The 25,687-nt window shown below is 44.9% G+C and overlaps 1 protein-coding gene across 3 annotated transcripts in view; it reads right to left on the bottom strand.

Moving 5' to 3' along the window:
- SH2D3C (SH2 domain containing 3C) overlaps nt 1–25,687 on the bottom strand; it is a 126,729-nt gene that overhangs the window by 22,381 nt on the left and 78,661 nt on the right. For 2 of the 3 annotated variants that reach the window (XM_040324762.1, XM_040324763.1), the window contains one exon: nt 1,250–1,378. In XM_040324762.1, coding sequence (XP_040180696.1) covers nt 1,250–1,378 — 129 coding nt within the window. Of the gene's footprint in view, nt 1–1,249; nt 1,379–23,509; nt 23,902–25,687 lie in introns of those variants that run through there. The other variant, XM_040324764.1, reaches the window with a different exon arrangement.

The following is a 25,687-nucleotide window of genomic DNA, read 5'->3' as shown; positions in this document are numbered from 1 at the left end:
CAAATCCGCAGGTAATAACAGAAGTCTATGATTCAATGAAAGTAACCCGCGGGGGCACTGCTCTGCACCTGCGTATCAGTTTGAAAGCAGCCCAGTAATCACTGCAGAACAGGTATGCCCATATATACACTGTGGCCCAGATTCTCAAAGGAGATACGACGGCGTATCTCCAGATACGCCGTCGTATCTCTGAGTCTGAGCCGTCGTATCTATGCGCCTGATTCTTAGAATCAGTTACGCATAGATTTGTATTAGATCCGACCGGCGTAAGTCTCTTACGCCGTCGGATCTTAACTGAATATTTACGCTGGCCGCTAGGGGCGTGTACGCTGATTTACGCCTAGAAATATGTAAATCAGCTAGATACGCAAATTCACGAACGTACGCCCGGCCGACGCAGTACAGATACGCCGTTTACGTTAGGCTTTTCCCGGCATAAAGTTACCCCTGCTATATGAGGCGTACATGCGGCGTACCAATGTTAAGTATGGACGTCGTTCCCGCGTCGAATTTTGAAAATTTTACGTCGTTTGCGTAAGTCGTCCGTGAATTACGGCGTATTTGGAGCAATGCACACTGGGATATGTCCACGGACGGCGCATGCACCGTTCGTTAAAAACGTCAATCACGTCAGGCCACATAACATTTACATAAAACACGCCCCCCTGTTCCACATTTGAATTAGGCGGGCTTACGCCGGCCTATTTACGCTACGCTGCCTCAACTTACGGAGCAAGTGCTTTGAGAATACCGCACTTGCCCGTCTAAGTTGCGGAGGCGTAACGTAAATAGGATACGTTACGCCCGCTCAAAGATACGCCGCTGTACGTGAATCCGGGCCTGTGATTTTAGTAATAAGCTTACCTCTAATAACAGTCTTGCAATTCAGGTATCACCGGCTGTTGCTGTCTCAGGCAGAGCTCATTTGGTATCACTCCGCCTGTGACAATAGCCAGCGCTATACAGGAAGCATCGACTTACGCAGCTCTGATCTGCAGCTGCTTGCTTCCTCTACCACTGGCTTCATTCACAACACTGATGCTCTGGGATGGGGGGGGGTCAGCGACCGGCAATCTGGGCTGGGATCCACCATCCCAGAGCAGGAGGCTGCGGGCCACATCAGAGAGCTCCGCGGGCCACATGTGGCACCCCGGGCCACTGGTTGGGCACCCCTGATGTAAAGACTATTCGGATTTGAGCACAAGTATATCTTATTTCTTTTTCTCACGTCTTTGGGTACATCACTCACCTCACGAGGTATGCGACCATGATACCAGGCATGGCTGCGCAAGTCTGAGCTGTTAAGTTTTAATTCCTCCTCCAACTCTTTGTGCAGCTTCTCTGGTGGAGTATCCAAGATGTACTTTTCCTTTGAGAACTGTTGGTTAGAAAAAAAAAATATATATATTTACATCAAAATTCTTGTTTGTTGTGAATGATTGCTCTGAGATACTTCAAATACTCCTTCACAATGGCCGTTGGCATAAGTAACTGCAAACACAATGTAAGTTATCAAGAAATATACCAATCCAGTGAGTAATTCAGCACTCGAACGTTCATGCAAAACTGAAAAATCTGTTAAGACCGACCCTTCAATAAGTCCTGGAAAATCACAACAGACTATGGGCCAGATTCACAGAGCAGATACGCCGTCGTATCTCCTGATACGCCGTCGTATCTCCTGATACGCCGTCGTATCTGTTGTTCTATCTATGCGACGGATTCATAGAATCAGTTACGCATAGATAGCCATAAGATCCGACAGGTGTAATTGTTTTACACTGTCGGATCTTTAAGATGCAATACGGCGGCCGCCGCTGGGGGGAGTTCGCGTCGTAAACCAGCGTTAGGTATGCAAATTAGGAGTTACGGCGATCCACGACGGTTTTTCGCGTTCGCTACGTCGCCGCTAGTCTAGTTTCCCGTCGCAAAGTTAGTCGTTTTTTTTGGTGCCCTAACTTTAGTCAGCAAACGTATTGCTGTCTAAAGTATGGCCGTCGTTCCCGCGTTGAAATTTAAAAATGAACGTCGTTTGCGTAAGCCGTCCGGGAATACGGAATTACGCTACGCGCATCGCCGTTCGAAAAAATGACGTCACGGCGCGCAAAGCACGACGGGAGTTCGGAAACGGAGCATGCGCGGTAGGTCCGGCGCGGGAGCGCGCCCAATTTAAATGGCACACGCCCATTTGAATTGGCCCGCCTTGCGCCAGCGTAGGTTTTCATCTCAAGTGCTTGGTGAATCAGGCACTTGCGATGAAAAATTGCGGCGGTGTAACGTATCTATGATACGTTACGCCGCCACTCTTCTACATGAATCTGGCCCTTTTTTCCCACATAATTTCCCCTAAACTCTAGGCTGATCAATCCACCATCTATATTTAACATTTAACTATTGCTCTCAGTAACAAATATAAAATATTCCTGGTTGTTTCCGTATTCTTGGGAACGTGTTTTCAGACAAATGGAAACACGCACCAGTACTGGGCCTTGGCACCAACATATCGACATAGATTCCTCCAGCAATGTCACATACACTCTGACTAAATGTCTAACAAATGGAAAAACTGTACATCCACAAATCTATATATTTTTCATGCCATCCACACCCTTTCCTGCCTTATACATAACCTTTTACCCCCATGCATACAGGAGACCTGCACCTAAATCTGAGAAAAGGGAAGTTGGCCAATCTGTGTGTAATACATTTGTTGCCACAGAGTGAAGTTCCTCCATTGATTTCCCCTTCCTCCCTGCTCTGTTGAGACTGCATATGTGACCCAATATCTCCAGTGGCCAACAATTAATAATGACATCAATAACACAGAGCTGTCTTAAAAGAAACAGTAGCTCCAGGCATTTCTGAATTACGACAACCCTTTTGCAAGACTCCACACCTTTTCTTATTAGTATTGCTGAAATGAATACTGGAATACACTACTAGTGGTATAAATCTTTATGGCCCAGATTCTCGTAGGGCGGCGTAAATGTAAGCGGGCGTAGCGTATCGTAGTTACGCTATGCCGCCACAACTTAGAGAGGCAAGTGCTGTATTCACAAAGCACTTGCGTCCAAAGTTACGTCGGCGTAGCGTAAATGTGCCGGCGTAAGCGCGCCTAAATCAAATGAGGAACGGGGGCGTGTTTTATGTAAACTATTCATGACCCCACGTAAATGACGCTTTTTTCGAACGGCGCATGCGCGCGCATGCTCAGTATCACGTCGAATTTTCAAATTAAATTACGTCCGCTCAATGCCTAGTCGACGTGAACGTAACTTACGTCCAGCTCCATTCACGGACGACTTACGCAAACGACGTAAAATACGACGCTGTCCGTACGTTTCCGACGTCCATACCTAACATGACTTACCCCTGCTTTATGAGGGGTAGCTTTACGCCGGCGTATGTCTTACGTAAACGACGTATCTTGATACGCCGGGCGCACGTACGTTCGTGAATCGGCATATCTAACTAATTAGCATATTCAACGCGGAAATATACGGAAGCGCCACCTAGCGGCCAGCGTAAATATGCACCCTAAGATACAACGGCGTAGGAGACTTACGCCGCTCGTATCTAGGCAACTGTGAGGCGTATCTGATTCTATGAATCAGGCGCCGAGTTGCGACGGGCCGCACTCAGAGTTACGACGGCGTATCTGGAGATACGCCGGCATAACTCCTTTGAGAATCCGGGCCTATGTGTATAGTGTATTGGTAACTTTGGACAATACAGATCACCAGGGGTGGACTGACCATTCGGGCTCTCGGGCACTGCCTGAGGGCCCCATGCCACTAGGGGGGGTTGCCAGGGTCCTCAGTAAAACCAGGGACAGTATGTAAAAATCTGTGTTTTTTTTTTAAATCAAAAGATTATAGCTGCCCCGCCTCTCCAGTTTTCAGTGTGTGTATGTGTATTCTGTGTGTATGTATACTGTTTGTGTATACTGTGTATGTATACTGTATGTGTGTGTGTGTGTGTATACTGTGTGGCCCCATAATCTCCTATTGCCCGGGGGCCCCATAATCTCCTATTGCCTGGGGGCCCCATGAGTTGTCAGTCCGCCCCTGCAGATCACTAATCAAGAGCCGGAATTTCCGACGGACTTAGATACAGAGCAGGTTCTCAATTTTTCTGACGGAAAAAAATCCTATTGGAAAATCCGTTCGTCTGTATAGAATTCTGACGGGGAAAAAACATGCATTGAAGCATTGAACTCATCCTAGTGTTTAACGTCACCCAGTTCTTAACGCTCGAAAGTTCAGAGAACCTTTGTGTGACCGTGTGTATGCAAGCCAAGCTTGAGCGGAATTTCGTCGGAAAAACCATCCAACTTTTTTTCCGACGGAAATTCCACTCGTGTGTACAAGGCAGTCCTTCTCAACATTTTTAACCCAGAGGAACCCCTAAAATAATGTTTTAGGTCTCAGGGAACCCCTGGTAGAATAAATCAATCTGGAGTCTTTGAGAAAATGCCCCTTGATGGTCAGTAGAAGGAATGCCACACTTACGGACAGCTATAAAGATGATTGGCATCTACAGCAGTCACTGGCTCTACCTAGTGCGGCTGGCCCTGGAACTATGAAGGCACCATCAGATGGGAGGTCAGTCAGTCACAGCTCAAGGAACCTCCAGAAACTGAAGGAACCCTAGTTGAAAATGGTTGGCCTAGGAAGACTAGACTTTCCTGTTAAGACCGGCAAACCTGTATTTAGACATCATACTACTCTAGGCGCTCCCCATTGATAACGCCCTTTAGTTCAGGTGCTGCCCCTTGTCATGTGATAATTTTCCGCCGCTTGATCGTTCTTATAGGCGGCGGGAGGGGACATCCCCCCCTCCCGCCGCCATCCAGTGCTTCGCCGGGCTCTCCCATGCCATTGGGGGCCTGGAGAAAGAATCGGCCAGCGCCGGATAGGAAGCATAGAGATGACCAGTCATCTCTATGACGGTCAGAGGCCCGGGCGCGATGTGATGACGTCACGCCCGGGTACCCGTAAGTAAACAAAGCTGCAATTGCGGCTAGTAAGCATTAGATCTGTGAATTTTTTTTCACAATCTCATGCTTTCCAGCCTGGAGGAGAGATGTGGAGTCTTATTGACCCCGCATCTCTCCTTAAAGAGCACCTGTCACACACTATTCCTATTACAAGGGATGTTTACATTCCTTGTAATAGGAATAAAAGTGATCAAACAAAAGAAAATGAAAAAAAAAAAGTGTAAAAAATAAATAAAGTAAAATAAATAAAAAATAAACAAAAATAAAAAATAAAACGCCCCTGTCCCCGGTAGCTTGCGCGCAGAAGCGAACGCACACGTAAGTCCCGCCCACGTATGTAAACGTCATTCAAACCACACATGTGAGGTATTACCGCGTGCGTTAGAGCGAGAGCAACAATTCTAGCACTAGACCTCCTCTGTAATGCCCCGTACACACCATCACTTTATGTGATGAAAAAAAATGACGTTTTTAAAAACGTCACTTTAATTGACCGTGTGTGGGGGGAAAACGTCGTTTTATGTCTTCTAAAAAACGACCAAAAAAATTGAAGCATGCTTCAATTTTATGTGTCGTTTTTCAAAACGTCAACTTTTACTTCACAGAAATTGACCGTGTGTAGTAAAAAACGTTGTTTAAAACGACGTTTTTTCACCCGCGCATGCCCAGAAGCTACTTATGAAGCGCGCTTCAATGGAAAAAGTGGGGAGAACGTAACCTCGCTTTGCTAGAACATTGTGAGAAAAACGATGGTGTGTAGGCAACTTCGTCTTTGAAAATTGAAGTTTCAAAAATGTAATTTTTTACTTCACAGAAAATGTCGTTTTTTTTCATCACATAAAGTGATGGTGTGTACGGGGCATTACTCTAAACTGGTAACTTGTAAACATTTTCAAAGCGTCGCCTATGGAGATTTTTAAGTAACAAAGTTTGGCGCCATTCCATGAGTGTGCACAATTTTAAAGCGTGACATGTTGGGTATCTATTTACTCAGCGTAACCTCATCTTTCATATTTTACAAAAAAATTGGGCTAACTTTACTGTTTTGTTATTTTTAAATTCATGAAACCATTTTTTTTCCCCAAAAAAAGGCGTTTGAAACATTATTGCGCAAATACCGTGCAAGATAAAAAGTTGCAATGACCGCCATTTTATTCCCTAGGGTGTCTGCTAAAAAAAACATGTATAATGTTTGGGGGTTCTGAGTAATTTTCTAGCAAAAGAATGATGATTTGTACATGTAGGAGAGAAGTGCCAGAATAGGCCCGGTATGGAGGTGGGTATAAAAGCCCTGTATTGAAGGGGTTAAGGTAAATACAGCTCTGCAGCAGAGAGTCTCGTAACCCCTCTGGTGAACCGCTGCCTTCACCTTTAATATTGTTTCTGGATTATACTCAAAATGTCATGCCTAAAGGTGTCCATTATTGTCTATTACAACATTGACATGAGACGGTTATGCTCCCAGCGCCATTCTTTACGCACGGAAAGCTGTATGATGACTGTTTAACAGGATCAGCGTTAGGCAGTTAAATCTGGCTGGTAATGCTCTTCCACATATGGAGGATTCAGATCAGAAGCATCACGCTAATAGAAAGGATTGCAGGGAAAGGGAATTAGCGCACTTATTCTTTATCAGTCCAGGTGGCAGCTCTTCGTCTGTATGACAGTGCCCACGCCAGAATGAGATAATCCCCCCTCCGCACAAAATCGTATCAAAGCTAGCCTGGCCTGCTTGAATAATACAGACGGTTTAGAGGCGTCGTCTGCATTGTAATGAGCTTTAGCGGCCAAGGGAACACCTGAGCCGATGAGCCCTGCAAGGCCCCCTTTTTCCCTGCCTGCCGCTATAGCACTGATGTAATAGCCTGAGTCAGCTAGATGGCTACCCTACAGTCGGAATGTGCTCTACAGACCAATCATTACATTGGAAGCTCTCAGAGGTTCCCTTCCAGAGCTGCAATCAATATTTCTAGGAGGCTGAGACAATGGATGGAAAGAGGGATGGATGGATGGATCGGGTACCAATCTTTTGTGTTGTAATTCTGGATTTTAAAGGGAACATGTACTACCCATAAAAGATAAAGTCAAAGGGCCAGATTCACGTAGATAGGCGTATTTTTGGGCGTGCATAACGTATTTGATTTACGTTACGCCGCCGCAAGTTTTTCAGGCAAGTGCTTTATTCACAAAGCACTTGCCTGTAAAGTTGCGGCGGCATAGCGTAAATCACCCGGCGGAATTCAAATTCGGCGGGTAGGGGGCGTGTTTCATTTAAATGAAGCGCGTCCCCACGCAGAACGAACTGCGCATGCGCGGTCCCTAAAAAATCCCGGCGTGCATTGCTCTAAATGACGTCGCAAGGACGTCATTGGTTTTGACGTGGACGTAAATGGCGTCCAGCCCCATTCACGGACGACTTACGCAAACGACGCAAAATTTCAAAATTTCGACGCGGGAACGTCGGCCATACTTAACATAGGAGGCAGCTTTATCTTTACGCCAGCATAGCTCTTACGGAAACAGCGTATCTTTACTGCGATGGGCAAGCGTACGTTCGTGAATCGGCGTATCTACTAATTTGCATATTTTACGCCAAACTCAATGGAAGCGCCACCTAGCGGCCAGCGGAAATATTGCACCCTAAGATACGACGGCGCAGTTTGAGCATACACTTAAACATGCGACGGGCTTAAATTGTGAGTTACGTTGGTGTATCTACTGATACGCCGGCGTAACTCTTTGTGAATCCGGCCCAAAGTGTTGCTTTAGAGCAGGGAGAGTAGGAAGCACATACTTACCTCCCATGTTCTTTCGCGTTGTCCTGTTGGCCTGCCAGGGATGGGGGCGCCCACATTGTTTTTCTCCGCTATATTACCACAGTACAATGCTTAGTGTCTGAGCGGCCAATCATAGGCCTGTGTGTATCCATGAGTGTGCGGGACGTGTTATATGGAACAAAGCACCCCCAACATCCCTTTAGATATGCAATTTCCCATGGCCGATCCCTGACAGCCAATGTGAGATGGCTCGTGAAGTAGGAACACCCTGAGGGGGTCTTCTTTCTTTAATGTGTCTGCTGAGGATTTTATCAGAAAATAGATGGACATTCAAATTGGTAGGACCTTAGATGATCCCAGCTCAGTTCTCCAGGGACAGCTAATGGGCATTGTTGACCCTCTTTTACTTACCTGAGCTCCAAATCTCTGTGGGAGATTTCCGTGGGATCCCAAGTCATTCTCTCCATGGCTGATCGGCTCCTCATTGGATAGATTGATCGCAGCGCAGCCATTGGCTCCCGCTGCTGTCAATCAAATCCAGTGATGCGGCCTCCGGGGGGCGAGGCCGAGTCATACACTTGCCGGCTATGCCCAGAGGGAGTTGATTTCATGTTTCGGGGATTTCATACTCTTCCGGAAAGGAACCGAGACCATCGCCGTGGGACCCCAGAAGAGGACATTTCGGGCCACACTGTGCAAAACGAACTGTACAGTGGAGGTAAGTAAGTGGCGGGCACCTCTCACGAAGATTGTTGTGATGGCAACAATGGCCGTGACCCGTACATACTGCGCATGCGTGAGAACGGGCGGTGCATGCTAGTCGCTCAGCTGCACTGTAACCTGGAAGATATTGCTTGTGGGCTTCACATGCCCACAAGCAATATAGAAAATGCCAGGGGAGAAGAATATAAACTATCTTACAATAGGAAATCGGCAATCGAGCAGCGATCGAACCCTAAAACGTGAGTGATATCAATAGGAAAAAAATCTATATTACAGTAATCCCCCCCCCAAAAAATGTATACAGTGGGAACTCCGCTTTAAGCGTAAATAATGTATAATGTCCAGTATGTCCTACAAGCTTTGGCAAAACAGTAGCAGCGCTTTCGGCAAACTTCATGCAGCCTTGAATGGAGATAGATAGATAGATAGATGGATATAGAGAGATAGATAGATATAGAAAGATAGCTATAGAAAGATAGATATATATAGAGAGATAGATATAGAGAGATAGATAGATAGATAGAGAGATAGATATAGAAAGATAGAGAGATAGATAAAGAGAGAGAGAGAGAGATAGATAGATAGATAGATAGATAGATGGATATAGAGAGATAGATAGATATAGAGAGATATATAGAGATATATATATATAGATAGATAGATAGATAGATATAGAGAGATAGATAGATATAGAAAGATAGAGAGATAGATAGATAGAGAGATAGATATAGATAGAGAGACAGAGAGATAGATAGATAGATAGATAGATATAGAAAGATAGATATATATAGAAAGAAAGATAGATAGATATAGAGAGATAGATAGATAGATATAGAGATAGATAGATATAGAGAGATAGATATAGAGAGATAGATAGATAGATATAGAGAGATAGATAGATAGATAGATAGATAGATATAGGAAGATAGATATAGATAGATAGATAGATAGATAGATATAGATAGATAGATAGATAGATAGATAGATAGATATAGGGAGATAGAGAGATAGATATAGAAAGATAGATATAGATATAGATAGATAGATAGATATAGATAGAGAGATAGAGACTGAAAATGACATTTAACCCCGAGATCTCCGATAAAAGGACCCATCAGCACATTTCCATCTAATTTATTACCCTTAATACCCATTGGCCGCTCTATGCCCGGGGAGGCAGCACAAGCCAAGCAATTTTAGGACAGGCTGGAGATCACTTAGATGTAACCTATTTCTCACTGCTGGGTCCACTGGGAAATTAAAGGGAACAGTAATGACTTAGCCCCTCCCTTCTTCATATTAATTACAGTAATCTCAGGGTCTCTGCCGCACAGCTGCTCACACCTCCAGATTTATAGCAGTAGATCCTCCATGAATCCTCCACTGGCATCACATATCTAACTATATCACCCCTTTTCTCATCAGTCTCTGTTCTGCCCACAGCAACCAATCAATCCACTTGTCATGTTTTTTCTAGTACAGCTTAAGGGTCTGACCATTTGCACTAAAACGCACGTTTCCTGCAGCGCACAGAAACACGCCGTTTGTATAATTGTTAATGGCACACCCACGCATCTAGCAAATGCGCACACACGTTTGGTGCAATTTCAAAAACATTTGACCTGTGTGTACTTTAAGGCGCAGTAAGCAACTGTATTTTAGTGTACAATTAATAAACAACAGTGCCTTGAAAAAGTATTCATACCCCTTGAAATTTTCCACTTTTTGTCATGTTACAACCAAAAACATGTATTTTATTGGGATTTTATGTGATAGACCAACACAAAGTGGCACATAATTGTGAAGTGGAAGGAAAATGATAAATAGATTTCATTTTTTTTTCTTTTTTACAAATAAATATGTGAAAAGTGTGGGGGGCATTTAGCCCCCTTTACTCTGATACCCCTAACTAAAAGCCAGTGGAACCAATTGCCTTCAGAAGTCATCTAATTAGTAAATAGAGCCCACCTGTGTGTAATTTTATCTCAGTATAATAAAGCTGTTCTGTGAGGCCCTCGGAGGTTTGTTAGAGAACCTTAGTGAACAAACAGCATCATGAAGGCCAAGGAGCACACTAGACGGGTCAGGGATAAAGTTGTGGAGAAGTTTAAAGCAGGGTTAGGTTAAAAAAAAAATATCCCAAGCTTTGAACATCTCCCGGAGCCCGGGCGCCACACCCCCCCCTATCCTCAGCAACCCCTATTTGCATAATGGATAGATTCATGCATAGCATAGCCATAGGCTCTAATAGGCTTCAAAATAGGGTGGACTCGGGACGCAGAGGATTGCATCTGGAGCCCACCCAGGTGTGTTGCAACAGGGAATGAAAATTTGCTGTTGAAACACTGATCCTCCTCCTGGCCAATCGGGAAGCAGGTATGATTCCTGTTTCCCGATTGGCCATAACGTCTGGCGATCCTAATGGACGCCTAGCGCCGGAAGGAGAGAGGAGACACTGCGGAAGCTGCTCCAGCAGAGGACACCGGAGCAGCTTTCCCCGAGCCCGCCATGCTCTCACCCCCTGTATCCAAGGTAAGGACAGCGGGTGGTGGTGAGGGAGTGTGTTAGTGCTGCACGGGGGGGCACTGCCCGAGGCATGTGTATTCTTAGAACCTTGGGTGTGCTTTGTGTATTTCTTCCAGACCTGTGCAGTAATCCAGTGTTATACTTTACTTCCTATAATAAAGACTGGTCACTGTGGCTCTCTCTCCTTGTGCAGGATGACTGGTCTTGTCTCCGCCCTTCCTGTAGTTTTCTATAGGTAGCCTGTGGTGGGTGGAGCCTGCTGGGTCCCTCCTACAGTTCTGCTCTCAGCACAGCAATGAAGTCAATGGCCTGGATTCAAGAAGCAATTGCGCCTGTGTAACCATAAGTTACACAGCGCAATTGCTTACTTGCCCTGGCGTAACAAATGCTCCTGATTCAGGATTCTCGTTACGCCGACTGCAGCCTAAGATATGCGCGGCATAAGGCTCTTATGCCCGCATATCTTAGGCTGCATTCTTGCGATGGCCGCTAGGTGGCGTTCCCATTGTGCTCAGCGTATAGTATGCAAATTGCATACTAACGCTGATTCACAACGTTGCGCGAGCCCTGCGTACGCAATTTACGTTGTTTCCGTACGGCGGTTTTCGCATAAGGCTGCCCCTGCTATTAGCAGGGGCAGCCAATGTTACGTATACCCGTCGTTCCCGCGTCGCGAAATTTTAAAGTTACGTAGTTTGCGTAAGTGAATCGTGAATGGCGCTGGACGCCATTCACGTTCACTATGAAGCAAATGACGTCCTTGCGACGTCATTTGCCGCAATGCACGTCGGGAAAGTTTCCCGACGGAGCATGCGCTCTACGCTCGGCGCGGGAACGCGCCTAATTTAAATGATTCCCGCCCCCTACGGGATCATTTAAATTGCGCGCGCTTACGCCGGGCATTTTGCCGGTGCGCCCACGCAATTTACGGAGCTACTGCTCCATGAATCAAGGGCAGCGCAGTAAATTTGTTGCCCTGCGCCTCCGTAAAAAATGCGCAAATCTACTTGAATCCGGGCCAATGCTTCTTTTACAAGGTTATACCTGGGTTTGCCCATTTAAAACGTGGATTTATATCCTTTGTGACTATTGAGGAATAAATTTAAATAAAAGCTTTTTTTTTTTTTTGCCTGGAGTTCAGCTTTATTAGTCAGCGTGATAGTGACAGTTTTAAAGTTGTAATTATTTTGTCCAGCAGCCCATAAAGAATTGAATACATTTTAGACTGGCAAACCTGGTCCAGGTCATTAAAAGCATTTTCCGTCTAAGCGCACTGCGCACCCCCTGCCTACTTCCAGTACAGACCTTTGCACAGCCGAGCGCAATTATCCTGCTTTTCTGACCGTGCTGTGAATAGGTGCGGAGGGGGAGGGGGGTACAGTGGGGGTTCGGGGAGGGGAGGGCAAGTCTAATTACTGGTGGGGACATTCAGCCTAAATATTCCCTGGAGGGACCCGGATTTAAGTAGATGCCGTTGTCATGACAACCGCTCCTGTCAAGGCTGCTCGTCCTCAGCCTGACAACTTCCCTGATGTACAGGATCCCATCCCAGCCGCCAAACCTCACACTCCATGCATTGATTTTACTAGTCAACCGGAGACAAGGGGCCTCCTGCCTAATACACTCCCAAATGAAGATGTAGCCTTGTGCCTCCAGCCATGCAGATCACCGATCACACCAACAAGAGGGGATTATAAATAAAACAGACACATCACACTGACACCGTCTATACCGCCATCAGGAAGAGTATGCTCTGACCCCCACCGAGGTTCAGCATGTGCACAGTGATATGATACAGCAAAACCATCAATGACTGCCTGCCAAATGTATAATGTAAAAGGGTCCAGAGGTGCAGGGTGCTGTGTAATGTAAAGGGGTCCAGAGGTGTGGTGCTGTGTAATGTAAAGGGGTCCAGAGGTGTGGTGCTGTATAATGTAAAGGGGTCCAGAGGTGCAGGGTGCTGTATAATGTAAAGGGGTCCAGAGGTGCAGGGTGCTGTGTAATGTAAAGGGGTCCAGAGGTGTGGTGCTGTATAATGTAAAGGGGGCCAAAGGTGTAGGGTGTTGTGTAATGTAAAGAGGTCCAGAGGTACAAGGGCCGTGTAATGTAAAGGGGTCCAGAGGTGCAGGGTGCTGTGTAATGTAAAAGGGGCCAGAGGTGCAGGGTGCTGTGTAATGCAAAGAGGTCCAGAGGTGCAGGGTGCTGTGTAATGTAAAGAGGTCCAGAGGTACAAGGGCTGTGTAATGTAAAGGGGTCCAGAGGTGCAGGGTGCTGTGTAATGTAAAAGGGTCCAGAGGTGCAGGGTGCTGTGTAATGCAAAGAGGTCCAGAGGTGCAGGGTGCTGTGTAATGTAAAGAGGTCCAGAGGTACAAGGGCCGTGTAATGTAAAGGGGTCCAGAGGTGCAGGGTGCTGTGTAATGTAAAAGGGTCCAGAGGTGCAGGGTGCTGTGTAATGCAAAGAGGTCCAGAGGTGCAGGGTGCTGTGTAATGTAAAGAGGTCCAGAGGTGCAGGGTGCTGTGTAATGTAAAGGGGAAAAAGGGTAATGTAATGTAATGTAAAGAGGTCCAGAGGTGCAGGGTGCTGTGTAAGGTAAAGGGGTCCAGAGGAATAAGGGCTGTGTAATGTAAAGGGGTCCAGAGGAATAAGGGCTGTGTAATGTAAAGGGGTCCAGAGGTGAAGGGTGCTGTGTAATGTAAAGGGGAAAAAGGGTAATGTAATGTAAAGAGGTCCAGAGGTGCAGGGTGCTGTGTAAGGTAAAGGGGTCCAGAGGAATAAGGGCTGTGTAATGTAAAGGGGTCCAGAGGAATAAGGGCTGTGTAATGTAAAGGGGTCCAGAGGTGAAGGGTGCTGTGTAATGTAAAGGGGAAAAAGGGTAATGTAATGTAATGTAAAGAGGTGCAGGGTGCTGTGTAAGGTAAAGGGGTCCAGAGGAATAAGGGCTGTGTAATGTAAAGGGGTCCAGAGGAATAAGGGCTGTGTAATGTAAAGGGGTCCAGAGGTGAAGGGTGCTGTGTAATGTAAAGGGGAAAAAGGGTAATGTAATGTAATGTAAAGAGGTGCAGGGTGCTGTGTAAGGTAAAGGGGTCCAGAGGAATAAGGGCTGTGTAATGTAAAGGGGTCCAGAGGTGCAGGGTGCTGTGTAATGTAAAGGGGAAAAAGGGTAATGTAATGTAAAGAGGTCCAGAGTGCTGTGTAATGTAAAGGGGTCCAGAGGAATAAGGGCTGTGTAATGTAACATGTTTCATAGGAAACCATGATAAATGGGCTTTAGTGCAAATCAGCAAAATGCAAAATGCACTAAAAATGCATAGATGTGAATCAGGCCTTAAGCCTAGTACACACGGGCAAGAATCTCGTCAGGAAAAAAATGATGTTTTTCCAGACGAGATTCTTGGCAAGAATCTCTTGCCGCCCGAGTGTATAGACTCTCCTTTCAAAAGAACCGCGCTTCTCTTGAACGGCAAGAACGTTGTGGCGTCATGCGTGTAAAGGCAGGTGTCCCAATACTTTTGATAATATTGTGTCTCATTTGGATTGGTTGTTGACTATAGATGGATTTCTCTTACCAGCAGAGATTGATTGGTTTATTTTCCAATCATAAAGCAAAGCCTATATGATATACCATAAGAGCTCGTGTACACGGGTGTTTTTCTTTTTTCCGATGCGGGTCATGAAATGCCCTCTGGCATCAATGTAGTAGTGTAGATAACAGTTCAGAGGCAGCATTTGACCTGCTCTGCGCTGTAATTCTCCAGACACAGAAAAGGGAATTTATCTAATGAGGCAGACAGAATCTAGAGTAACTGTACATGGCAACCAATCAGCTTCTATTTTTAGCTTGTACAGTTAAGTTTTTAAATTGTAAGATAGAAGCTGATTGGTCGCCTGCTCTAGATTCCCCCCAGCATGTCCTATTGGGGTGCAATTGCAGGCGAAGCAAGTCAGGCGAAGGTCTTTCTTATTAATCGTTGGATTTCCTATTTGAACATGTGTTTGAGATTTGCTGTTTGAATGGAATAAGGGAACATTTGATACCCCATAACGGGACCCCAACACACACGGATGGCAGTTTTTTGTTTGATCAAGCAGTGATCTCACACAGAGATTTCTTGGAAGTTAAGAAGCAAACCCCAACAACGAACTTCTCTTATTCGGTCCTTTTTGGTTTGTTAAATATACCAAAGAAAGTGTTTTGTTCGATCTCAGTGGTTCTCAACCTGGGGGTCGGGGGTCAAATGATGATTTACCAGGGGTCACCGAATCCTGGGCTGTTCCTGAAGCCCGTATCGCTCTCCCAGCATTTCTGCAGCCACCCAACAGTTCTATCCCTGGAGCCCACAGCTGCCCACTCAGCCTCTTCGCAGGCGCCCATTCAGTTCACGGCATGGCTGGGGGGCAAAGACTAGAGGTCAGCTGACTGGTGAGGAATGTGAAGTGGGAGGGGCTGGAGGAGACCCTATCTCCTGATTTCAGCATAGGTGTCACTGCTACGAGACACCATAGAGCTGGGAGACACAGTGAAGCTGGAGACAGTGGCCCAGATTCTCGTAGATGGGCGCAAAAATGTGCGGGCGTAACGTATCTCATTTACGTTATGCCGCCGCAAGTTTTTCAGGCAAGTGCTTTATTCACAAAGCACTTGCCTGTAAAGTTGCAGCGGCGTAGCGTAAATCACCCGGTGGAATTCAAATTCGGCGGTTAGGGGGCGTGTTTCATTTAAATGAAGCGCGTCCCCGCGCCGAACGAACTGCGCATGCACCGTCCCTAAAATATCCCAGCGTGCATTGCTCTAAATGACGTCACAAGGACGTCATTGGTTTTGACGTGGACGTAAATTCCGTCCAGCACCATTCACGGACGACTTACGCAAACAACGTAATTTTTAGAATTTTCGACGTGGGAACGACGGCCATACCTAACATTGGCTGCACCTTATATAGCAGGGGCAACTTTACGCCGGGAAAAGCCTAACGTAAACGTCGTAACTTTACTACGTCGGCCGCGCGTACGTTCGGGAATTTGCGTATCTAGCTAATTTGCATACTCGACGCGGAAATCGACGGAAGCGCCACCTAGCGGGGAAAAAAAAAATTGCAGTTACGATCCGACGGTGTAAGAGACTTACGCCTGTCGGATCGAATGGATATCTATGCGTAACTGATTCTAAGAATCAGTCGCATAGATACGACGGCCCAGATTAGGACTTACGTTGGCGTACATGGCGCTGCGCCGTCGTAAGCCCTTTAAGAATCTGGGTCAGTGAGTTACACTACCTGCGATTATAGTTGCCAATACAAGGACTCAGGGAGCGCTAAATGTCTGTGGGTTAGGGGAGTACATTTCTTGTCTTGCCTTGGGTGCTGACAACCCACGCTACGAAAATAATTTTACTGTTAGGGGTCCCCACAACTTGGGAAATGTTATCAAGGGGTCACAGCCCTAGAAGGTTGAGCACCACTGTTCTATCTGTTTGATAAGTGCAAAAACAAACTTCTAATCCTGCCAGAAATCTTGCCAGCTGATAACTTCCTGTTCTCTCTGCCTGTGCTGCATTGTTATCGGTTATATTGTTCCTATTTAGCCCTGTGGACTACAGAACCACACCAATCTATGTTATATAGAAGGAGCGGGGTGGTCTCTGTAGTCTTGTCCTGGAGTGACAACTTTGGCTCCCTCCATAGATACAGTGGAGTAAAGGGCCTGGTGGTCCCCAGATGGCATTCCCAGGGGGGCCATGCCTGAAGCTGTGTAAGGGGCCCCAAAATTCCTGATGGTGGCCCTGGATATGGTGGATGCATTTGTTTCCTTATATATCGTTTTTTTTCCTTTATTTTTACCTGGTAACTCCATACCTCCCAACATTTTGAAATGGGAATGAGGGACACCTACTAGCAAACGTAGGTAGGCATAGGACACTCCCCCTGCCACACCCCCTTAAAGGAGAATTAACCAAAAAAGGGTTAATTAAATCCACAAATGCTTTTTTATATCGATACAATTCCTTTATATTGGCTTTGAAAATTTACAAATTCAGCAATTTAGAAATCAGATGAAAGGTTTAGCTCTGGGAAACACTTTTTGAAAGAGAAAAGGTGCATTTTATATACATATATATATGGATCAGACCGAAATGAGGAAAGAGGGACAGAGGGACTTTGCTCCAAATGAGGGACAGTCCCTCGAAATCAGAGACAGTTGGGAGCTATGTAATTCTGCCAGTGACACCCTTCCTGTGCTAAGGTGACAACGCTCATTTACTCCACTGTATCTATGGAGGGAGACAAGCAGAAGGACCTTGTCTGATAACTACTGTCTCTCCCAAGATACGCCAGGACCAGCGCTGTCTACAACTCGCTTGCCTCGCTGCTCCTTTAAGTGTTAAACATGAACGACCTGCCAAGACAAAACGATCTCAATACCTTCTTATAGCAATCAGAACTCAGATGAGAAATGATTTCTGATTGGCTGCTTTGGATTGCTGCGCTTTGCACATCCTCACTGCCATCATCTTGTCTTGAAAGCTTGTGTCAGATACCTGGAGCCACGCTGAGCGCAGTAGTTCGATCCGCTGGCCCCTACATCACTATTGTGTCCTGTAGTGTGGTTGGAGGCCGGCGGACAGAACCACAGAGTGCACCAGGGGACCAGCCATCTGATACGCCGGGAAGTATAAGCTAACAGAGGCTCCCAGTGCTCTTCAAGGGAGCGAAGTCTCAATGTAGCATCCGGCAGAGAGGTCAGCATAGAGGATCCTCTTGCTTTACTTACCTTATTTATTACAGATACACAGCACTCTACATACTGTGCATTGGTATGAGTACCGCAAGGAGCTTTCAATCTAAGGGCCCTATCTCACATACTAGGGGCCAATTCAGACAGGAGCCAAATAACCTACCAGCATGTCTTTGGAGTGTGGGGGGAAACCAAATGACCTACAGCAGTGGTCTGTATCCAGCCTTCTTGGCACAATTCCTTCCACTGACACCAACTAAGGGGCACCATTCCTATAACTGAAACCAACTATGAGGCACCATTCCTTCCACTGACACCAACTATGAGGCACCATTCCTTCCACTGACACCAACTATGAGGCAAAAGAGAAATGACCTATGGGCAAGTATATATCCTCGTCCCCACTGTGCAACACTTAGGGCACTTTGTAGCCCCCTTGTGCTCTGGTCCACCCCTCCATGGTGTCTCTCCGGGTTTTCTCCCTTGGCCTATCCCTGGCCCCGCATGTGTGTCTATGTTGTCTATGAGGCACCATTGCTTCCACTGACACCAACTATGAGACACCATTCATTCAACTGACACCCTCTATGGGGTACCATTCCTCCCACTATTAAACAGTAGGGCACTATTCCTTCCACTGACACCAACAATGGGGCATCATTTCTCCCAGTGATGGGGCAATACCTCCCAGTGATACCATTCTCTGACCCCACTAAAATCTAATGGACAATGAAGCAGCCCCTTTATTTAGAAAGTCTGGAGACCCCTGACCTAGAGGAAAGCCACTCGGCACAGGGAGAACGTGAAAACTCCATGCAGGTAGCGTAATGGTTGGCCTGAGGCCTTTATTTTTCTGCAAGACAGAAGTGCCAAAATTGAGCCAACCGTGCTTTATGTCTATACACTTGACAACAGGGTTGCTTTTTTTATTAGATTATGTGGGAGCGTTATAATATATTACATATGACTCTCTACTACACCATTATAACAGTACATATGACTGTCTACTACACCATTATAACATAGTACATATGACTCTCTACTACGCCAATATAACATAGTACACATGACTCTCTACTACACCATTATAACATAGTACATATGACTCTCTACTACGCCAATATAACATAGTACACATGACTCTCTACTACACCATTATAACATAGTACATATGACTCTCTACTACGCCAATATAACATAGTACACATGACTCTCTACTACACCATTATAACATAGTACATATGACTCTCTACTACGCCAATATAACATAGTACACATGACTCTCTACTACACCATTATAACATAGTACATATGACTCTCTACTACGCCGATATAACACAGTACATATGAATGGTGTAGTAGAGTCATATGTACTATGTTATAATAGTGTAGTAGAGAGTCATATGTACTATGTTATAATAGCATAGTAGAGAGTCATATGTACTATGGTATAATGGTGTAGTAGAGAATCGTATGTAATATCTTATAATGGTTTAGTAGAGTCTACTACACCATTATAAGATATTACATACGATTCTCTACTACACCATTATACCATAGTACATATGACTCTCTACTACACCATTATACCATAGTACATATGACTCTACAACACCATTATAACATAGTTCTTTTTTTTAACACAAAAAAACAGGTTTGAACAGTTGCCCAGATTGCCTGTTTCCCGGTCGCTCTACTTTGTTTCAGTTTTTCTAAATGAGCCCCACAATCAGGCTTATTTCACAACTTAAAGAGCAACGATTCATAGCAAGCCATCAGAACCCCCATACCACTAATTTGACTGAAATTTGATTGGTTGTTATTTCACTTTCCATATCATTTGCTGTGCTATTTATTAACCCAAGCCTGCCTTTTGGGGCACGCAGCACAGAGCCTGCTGGGACTTGCAGTTTCCTAGCAGCGCGGCGGGCGTGCTGCGTTTTTGTTCAACACGCCTACGATCCTCTATATCGAAATTCCTCCGAAAATATCCAGTTGGCTGCTGAATAATGCGGATCCCCTCTGGGTCACGCTCTTTGTAAGCGCTTGATATTTTTTCTGTACCGTTTCATTTTGCACCTCCGCCTGTGTCCTGGGGGAACGCAGAGTCTGATTTCTCCCCGGAGGGCGGCTGTCACTGTGACTGAGGACGCACAGCTGCGCACACACACACACTGGGTCTCATATATAAAAATCGCAGCAAATCAAAAATTGTGGTGTAGCTCATGTCAGCCAATCACCTGCTTGCTGTCATCCTCTTACCTGCGGTAGAACTACGGCAGGTAAAAACTGACCGGCTAGTAGAGGCAATGCCTCCATTTATCTTTGCAATAGTGTCTACCATTGAATCCTACTGTATGTTTTTCATTATCATCCTGATATGTTCCCTTTCCTTGCAATAAATAGGCTCATTAGAGCAGAAAATGACGTCTGCTGGAAGCAGGTGTCACTAATGAAGCATCATCTGTGTTACTGATTCAGCACAATGTACCTATCTGATCTCATAGGGGTCCATCTATCTTATATTCCTCCATCCTTGCACAATACCGCTGATATTACCCTTAGTATTCTGTACCTAGCCATTTTAATTTGGGGGTTCTCCCCTCCCCCCTCCTCCCCCTTCTGTGGGTGCTGCATATGCTGTCTGCTTTCCCATTGGCTGGAAATGATGTCACTGCTCCTAGAATCGGGTAATAAACAGTTGGTGGAGGTGCAGGGATGGTGCCGTCACCACTGCTACACCCAGTCATTCATATATCGCTCTGGCTCCCGTCCTCTGTAACCCTTGCTGTGCCAGGATCGCAGATTTACTCCTAGACATACAAGACCAATTGCGCTGGGAATTTCATCAACTCCCGCTCCATTATACGTTATCAGCTTTGGAGCCTAGCAAGTTCAACCGCAGAGCTTACAATCTATAAAAAAAAAAAAATGTTGCTACACCAATGCTAGTGAAATAGAACGTCTGCCTGTAAGGGAAAGAAAAATGGATGGGGAGGGGAGGAGCACACCCACCACCCCTGATAGAAATGTCTATATCACCCAATAATGTCCATTTCACTAGTAACACCCCACAGGTACATCAGAAGAACGCACAACCCATCAGATAAAAAAGGCGAAACACACTCTTTTCATGCTTCCTAAGCTTGCCAGAGTGACATCATAGTGGGCTGCCTCAGATCTGGCAATCTACCTCCAACCCAGAAAGTTCTCTACATATAACACAGGTGATATTAGAGCATATATCCATCCACAATGCTATTGATATTACGTATTGATATATGATTTTAGATATTTTATTAGATATTGATATGCTATTTCTAAGCTTGCCAGGGGTACAGAGTGACATCATAGTGGGCTGCCTCTAAACCAACGGTCTACCTCCAACCCAGAAAGTTCTCTATATATATATATATATATAACACAGGTGATATTAGAGCATGAATCCACAATGCTATTGATATTACGTATTGATATATGATTTTAGATATTATATTAAATATTAGATATTGATATGCTATTTCTAAGCTTGCCAGGGGTACAGAGTGACATCATAGTGGGCTGCCTCTGATCTGGCGGTCTACCTCCAACCCAGAAAGTTCTCTATATATATATATAACACAGGTGATATTAGAGCATGAATTCACAATGCTATTGATATTAGGTATTGATATAAGATATTAGATATTGTATTAAATATTGATATGCTATTCCTAAGCTTGCCAGGGGTACAGAGTGACATCACAGTGGGCTGCCTCTGATCTGGTGGTCTACCTCCAGCCCAGAAAGTTCTCTATATATAACACGGGTGATATTAGAGCATATATCCACAATGCTATTGATATTAGGTATTGATTTATGATATTATATTAGATATTGATATTAAATATTAGATATTGATATGCTATTCCGAAGCTTGCCAGGGGTACAGAGTGACATCACAGTGGGCTGCCTCTGATCCGGCGGTCTACCTCCAGCCCAGAAAGTTCTCTATATATAACACAGGTGATATTAGAGCATGAATCCACAATGCTATTGATATTAGGTATTGATATAGGATATTAGATATTGTATTAAATATTGATATGCTATTCCGAAGCTTGCCAGGGGTACAGAGTGACGTCATCGTGGGCTTTCTCTGATGCAGTGGTCTACCTCCAGCCCAGAAAGTTCTCTATATATAACACAGGTGATATTAGAGTATAAATCCACAATGCTATTGATATTAGGTATCGATTTATGATATTAGATATTATATTAGCTATTGATATTAAATATTAGATATTGATATGCTATTCCTAAGCTTGCCAGGGGTACAGAGTGACGTCATCGTGGGCTTCCTCTGATGCGGTGGACTACCTCCAACCCAGAAAGTTGTCTATATATATAACACAGGTGATATTAGAGCAGAAATCCACAATGCTATTGATATTAGATATTGATATATGATATAAGATATTATATTAAATATCAGATATTGATATGCTATTCCTAAGCTTGCCAGGGGTACAGAGTGACGTCATCGTGGGCTGCCTCTGAGCCGGCATCGACACAGGTGATAGTAGAGCATATATCCACAATGCTATTGATATTAGATAGTATATTAGCTATTGATATGCTATTGATATTAGAGCACAAATCCACAATACTATTGATATTAGATATTGATATTTGATATTAGATATTCTATTAGATAGTGATATTAATATTAGTGATATTAGAGCATGAATCCACAATGCTATTGATATTAGCTATTGATATGCTATTGATATTAGAGCACAAATCCACAATACTATTGATATTAGATATTATATTAGATAGTGATATTGATGATATTCGAGCATATATCCACAATCCTATTGATATTAGATATTGATATGCTATTGATATTAGAGCACAAATCCACAATACTATTGATATTAGATATTGATAGTTGATATTAGATATTATATTAGATAGTGATATTGATATTGGTGATATTAGAGCATGGATCCACAATCCTATTGATATTAGATATTGATATTTGATATTATATTAGATAGTGATATTGATATTAGTGATATTAGAGCATGGATCCACAATCCTATTGATATTAGATATTGATATGCTATTGATATTAGTGATATTAGAGCATGAATCCACAAAGATGGATCTGTCTGGGTGATGTCATATAACTCAGCTATCACTGGTCTCATTCCAAATCTTTCCCTGCAAGCCGTAAAAAGAGCCATGCTTCCATGCAAAGCCTTTGCAACCAATCAGATATCACCTCTGTCTGTTTAAAACATTCAGAGCAATAAAAGATCACATCCGATTGGTTGTCATGGCTTACCGCACTTTGCACATGGCTTCTTGCCTACTTCATGTCTAACACGCATGTTCACAACAAACGCCACCGGTACCAATTAAAGGAGCCACCAACCTATCATATCATAGACATGTGAAAAGCACCTTCAACGCTAGAAGAAAAAAAATACATGTTTTTAAACGCTATTGCCAAATTTGATGCTGGTTAGAATAAAGTCGCCCACGTCATTTAGACATGGGCGACTTTATTCTTAAAGCAGATGGAAAACCATTGCCATGCAAAGTGTTGTAACTCATAGTAAGCAGCTTTCTGTTTACTCTAGCCCTAAAAAATGATTTTTGATTGGCTGATAGTAAGTGCACTTTGCAGATTGCCTTATTAAAGAAGCACATAGGATTTAAATAGTGGATATGAAGCTTGCCTGTCTGAACAGAGCTCCTTACCTGCACCTGCATAAAAGAGCCCCGGTAGAAGCAGCATGCAGCCGCTGATAGGGCACTCCATAAACTGCACCTCTCAGTCATTGTAAAAGCAGATCCTCCATCCAAATACACAGAGAAGAAGCCGGGATCCGTCCCCAGGTCTGGTGGCTGTCAGCTGCTGTCTGTGTCTAGCAGTCTGTACAGCTGATGCTCCCTGCTGGTGCTGATGCTGCTGCTGCTGCTGGATTGCAGGCTGATGGTTCTTGCATTACCTCATCTCTTGTCAGTAGAGCATCATGGGAGGAGCCTGGTTCTCATAGAAATTCACCTCCCCCTCCCCCTCCTACCGCGCTCTAATCTCCCAATTCCCTTTCTGTCTCCCTGGGATCACACCTCCCCTTTTTCCTTGCTTTTAGATGTGAATGAATGAGATTCTGCTGGGTGGGGGCAGGGTAGGAATCCGAGGTCATCAGGAGCACCTCGAGAAACCGCCCAGGTGACCTAATGCTGGCTATAGGCATCAATCTGCGCTCTCCAGATTCATCGACCATTTTTCGCTCGTAGTTTTGTGCGAACGATCAATGCACTAACACGAGGGATTTTCTATGACGATTTATATGTTTGCGAAATACGCACACCAGAAAATCGTGAACTGCCACTTCTAGGTGCAGGAAGCCAGTCCAGAACAACCATGAGCAGATGATGAAGGTGCATGTAGACTGGAAGTGGCTGAAAGAGGCTGAGGGAGATCGGCATCACTGAGATACAACAAGGGCTAAAAATGGTGAAAATTGTATGAAAACATGGCAAGGATTTATGATACATAATATCATCCAGTTCAGGTTTATGTATACTAGCATGGTAAAAGCACAGGTTCACTTTAACCACTTCAGCCCCGGACCATTTGGCTGCCCAAAGACCAGAGCACTTTTTTGCGATTCGGCACTGCGTCGCTTCAACTGACAATTGCGCGGTCGTGCAAAAAAATTGGCGTCCTTTTTTCCCCACAAATAGAGCTTTCTTTTGGTGGTATTTGTTCACCTCTGCGACTTTTATTTTTAGCGCTATAAACATAAATAGAGCGACAATTTTGAAAAAAAAGCTATGGGCTAGGTTCACAAAGAATTGCCCAGGCGCAGCGTATCAGAGATACACTACGCCGCCGTATCTTACCTGGCTCTAAGTCGAATCCAGGAAGATTTTGCGCCGTAAGTTACGGCGGCGCAGTGTATCTCTCGGCGCGTAATTCAAATCGGCGGGTAGGGGGCGTGATTCATTTAAATGAAGCGCGTCCCCGCGCCGATTGAACTGCGCATGCTCCGTTTCAAAATTTCCCGCCGTGCTTAGCGCAAAATGACGTCGCACCGCCATCATTTTTTGAACGTAGACGTGAGGTACGTCTTTTCCTATTCAAGGACAAAATTTTTTTTAAATTCGACTCGGGAACGACGGCCATACTTTAATATGGCATGTCTATCTATATGCCGCAAAATAGCAGCTTTATCTTTACGCCGGGAAAAGTCGACTAGCGACGACGTAAGAGAATGCGACGGCCGCGCGTACCTTTGTGGATCGACGGAAAAAGCTAATTAGCATACCCGACGCGGAAAACGACACAAACTCCACCCCGCGGGCACCAAAGTATTTTGTAACCAGTTGCGGGCCACTGGTTGGGATCCCCTGCCCTAGACTAAACAAGCAGTTAATCCTTGCAGTGCAGGGGCAGCCCCATTACAAGCGAGGACTTTTAGTTTTCCTGGAGTTCAACTTTAACCATTTAAGAACCAGCCGCCGCAGTTGTACTGTGGCAGGTTGGATCTCCTGGGCAAAATCGCCGTCAATGTACGTTGGCCGCCTTAAGACCACTAGGGGGCATGCGTGCCCGCGGGGCAATGCAGGAGCCAATGCACATGGTCAGCGGCTTTGATGTCCACCGGCCACTCGCAATCACTCCTGAGAGAGACAGAATGGGGATCTGTCAATGTACACAGATAGATCTCCGTTTAGCCAGGGGAGGATAGACAGATCTGATGTTCCTAGTGAGTAGAAACGGCGATCTCTCTCCTCCAGTCACTACACTCACCCCACAGTTAGAAACACCTCCCTAGGGAACACTTAACCCCTTGATTGTCCCCTAGTGTAAACCCCTTCCCTGCCAGTGACATTTATACAATAATCAGTGCCTAATTTTAGCTCTGA

Source organism: Rana temporaria, chromosome 9 (genome assembly GCF_905171775.1).
Source record: "Rana temporaria chromosome 9, aRanTem1.1, whole genome shotgun sequence".
Lineage (NCBI taxonomy): Eukaryota > Metazoa > Chordata > Amphibia > Anura > Ranidae > Rana > Rana temporaria.
Note: the sequence above shows the minus strand (reverse complement) of the source record. Positions and strands in the feature narration are given on the sequence as shown.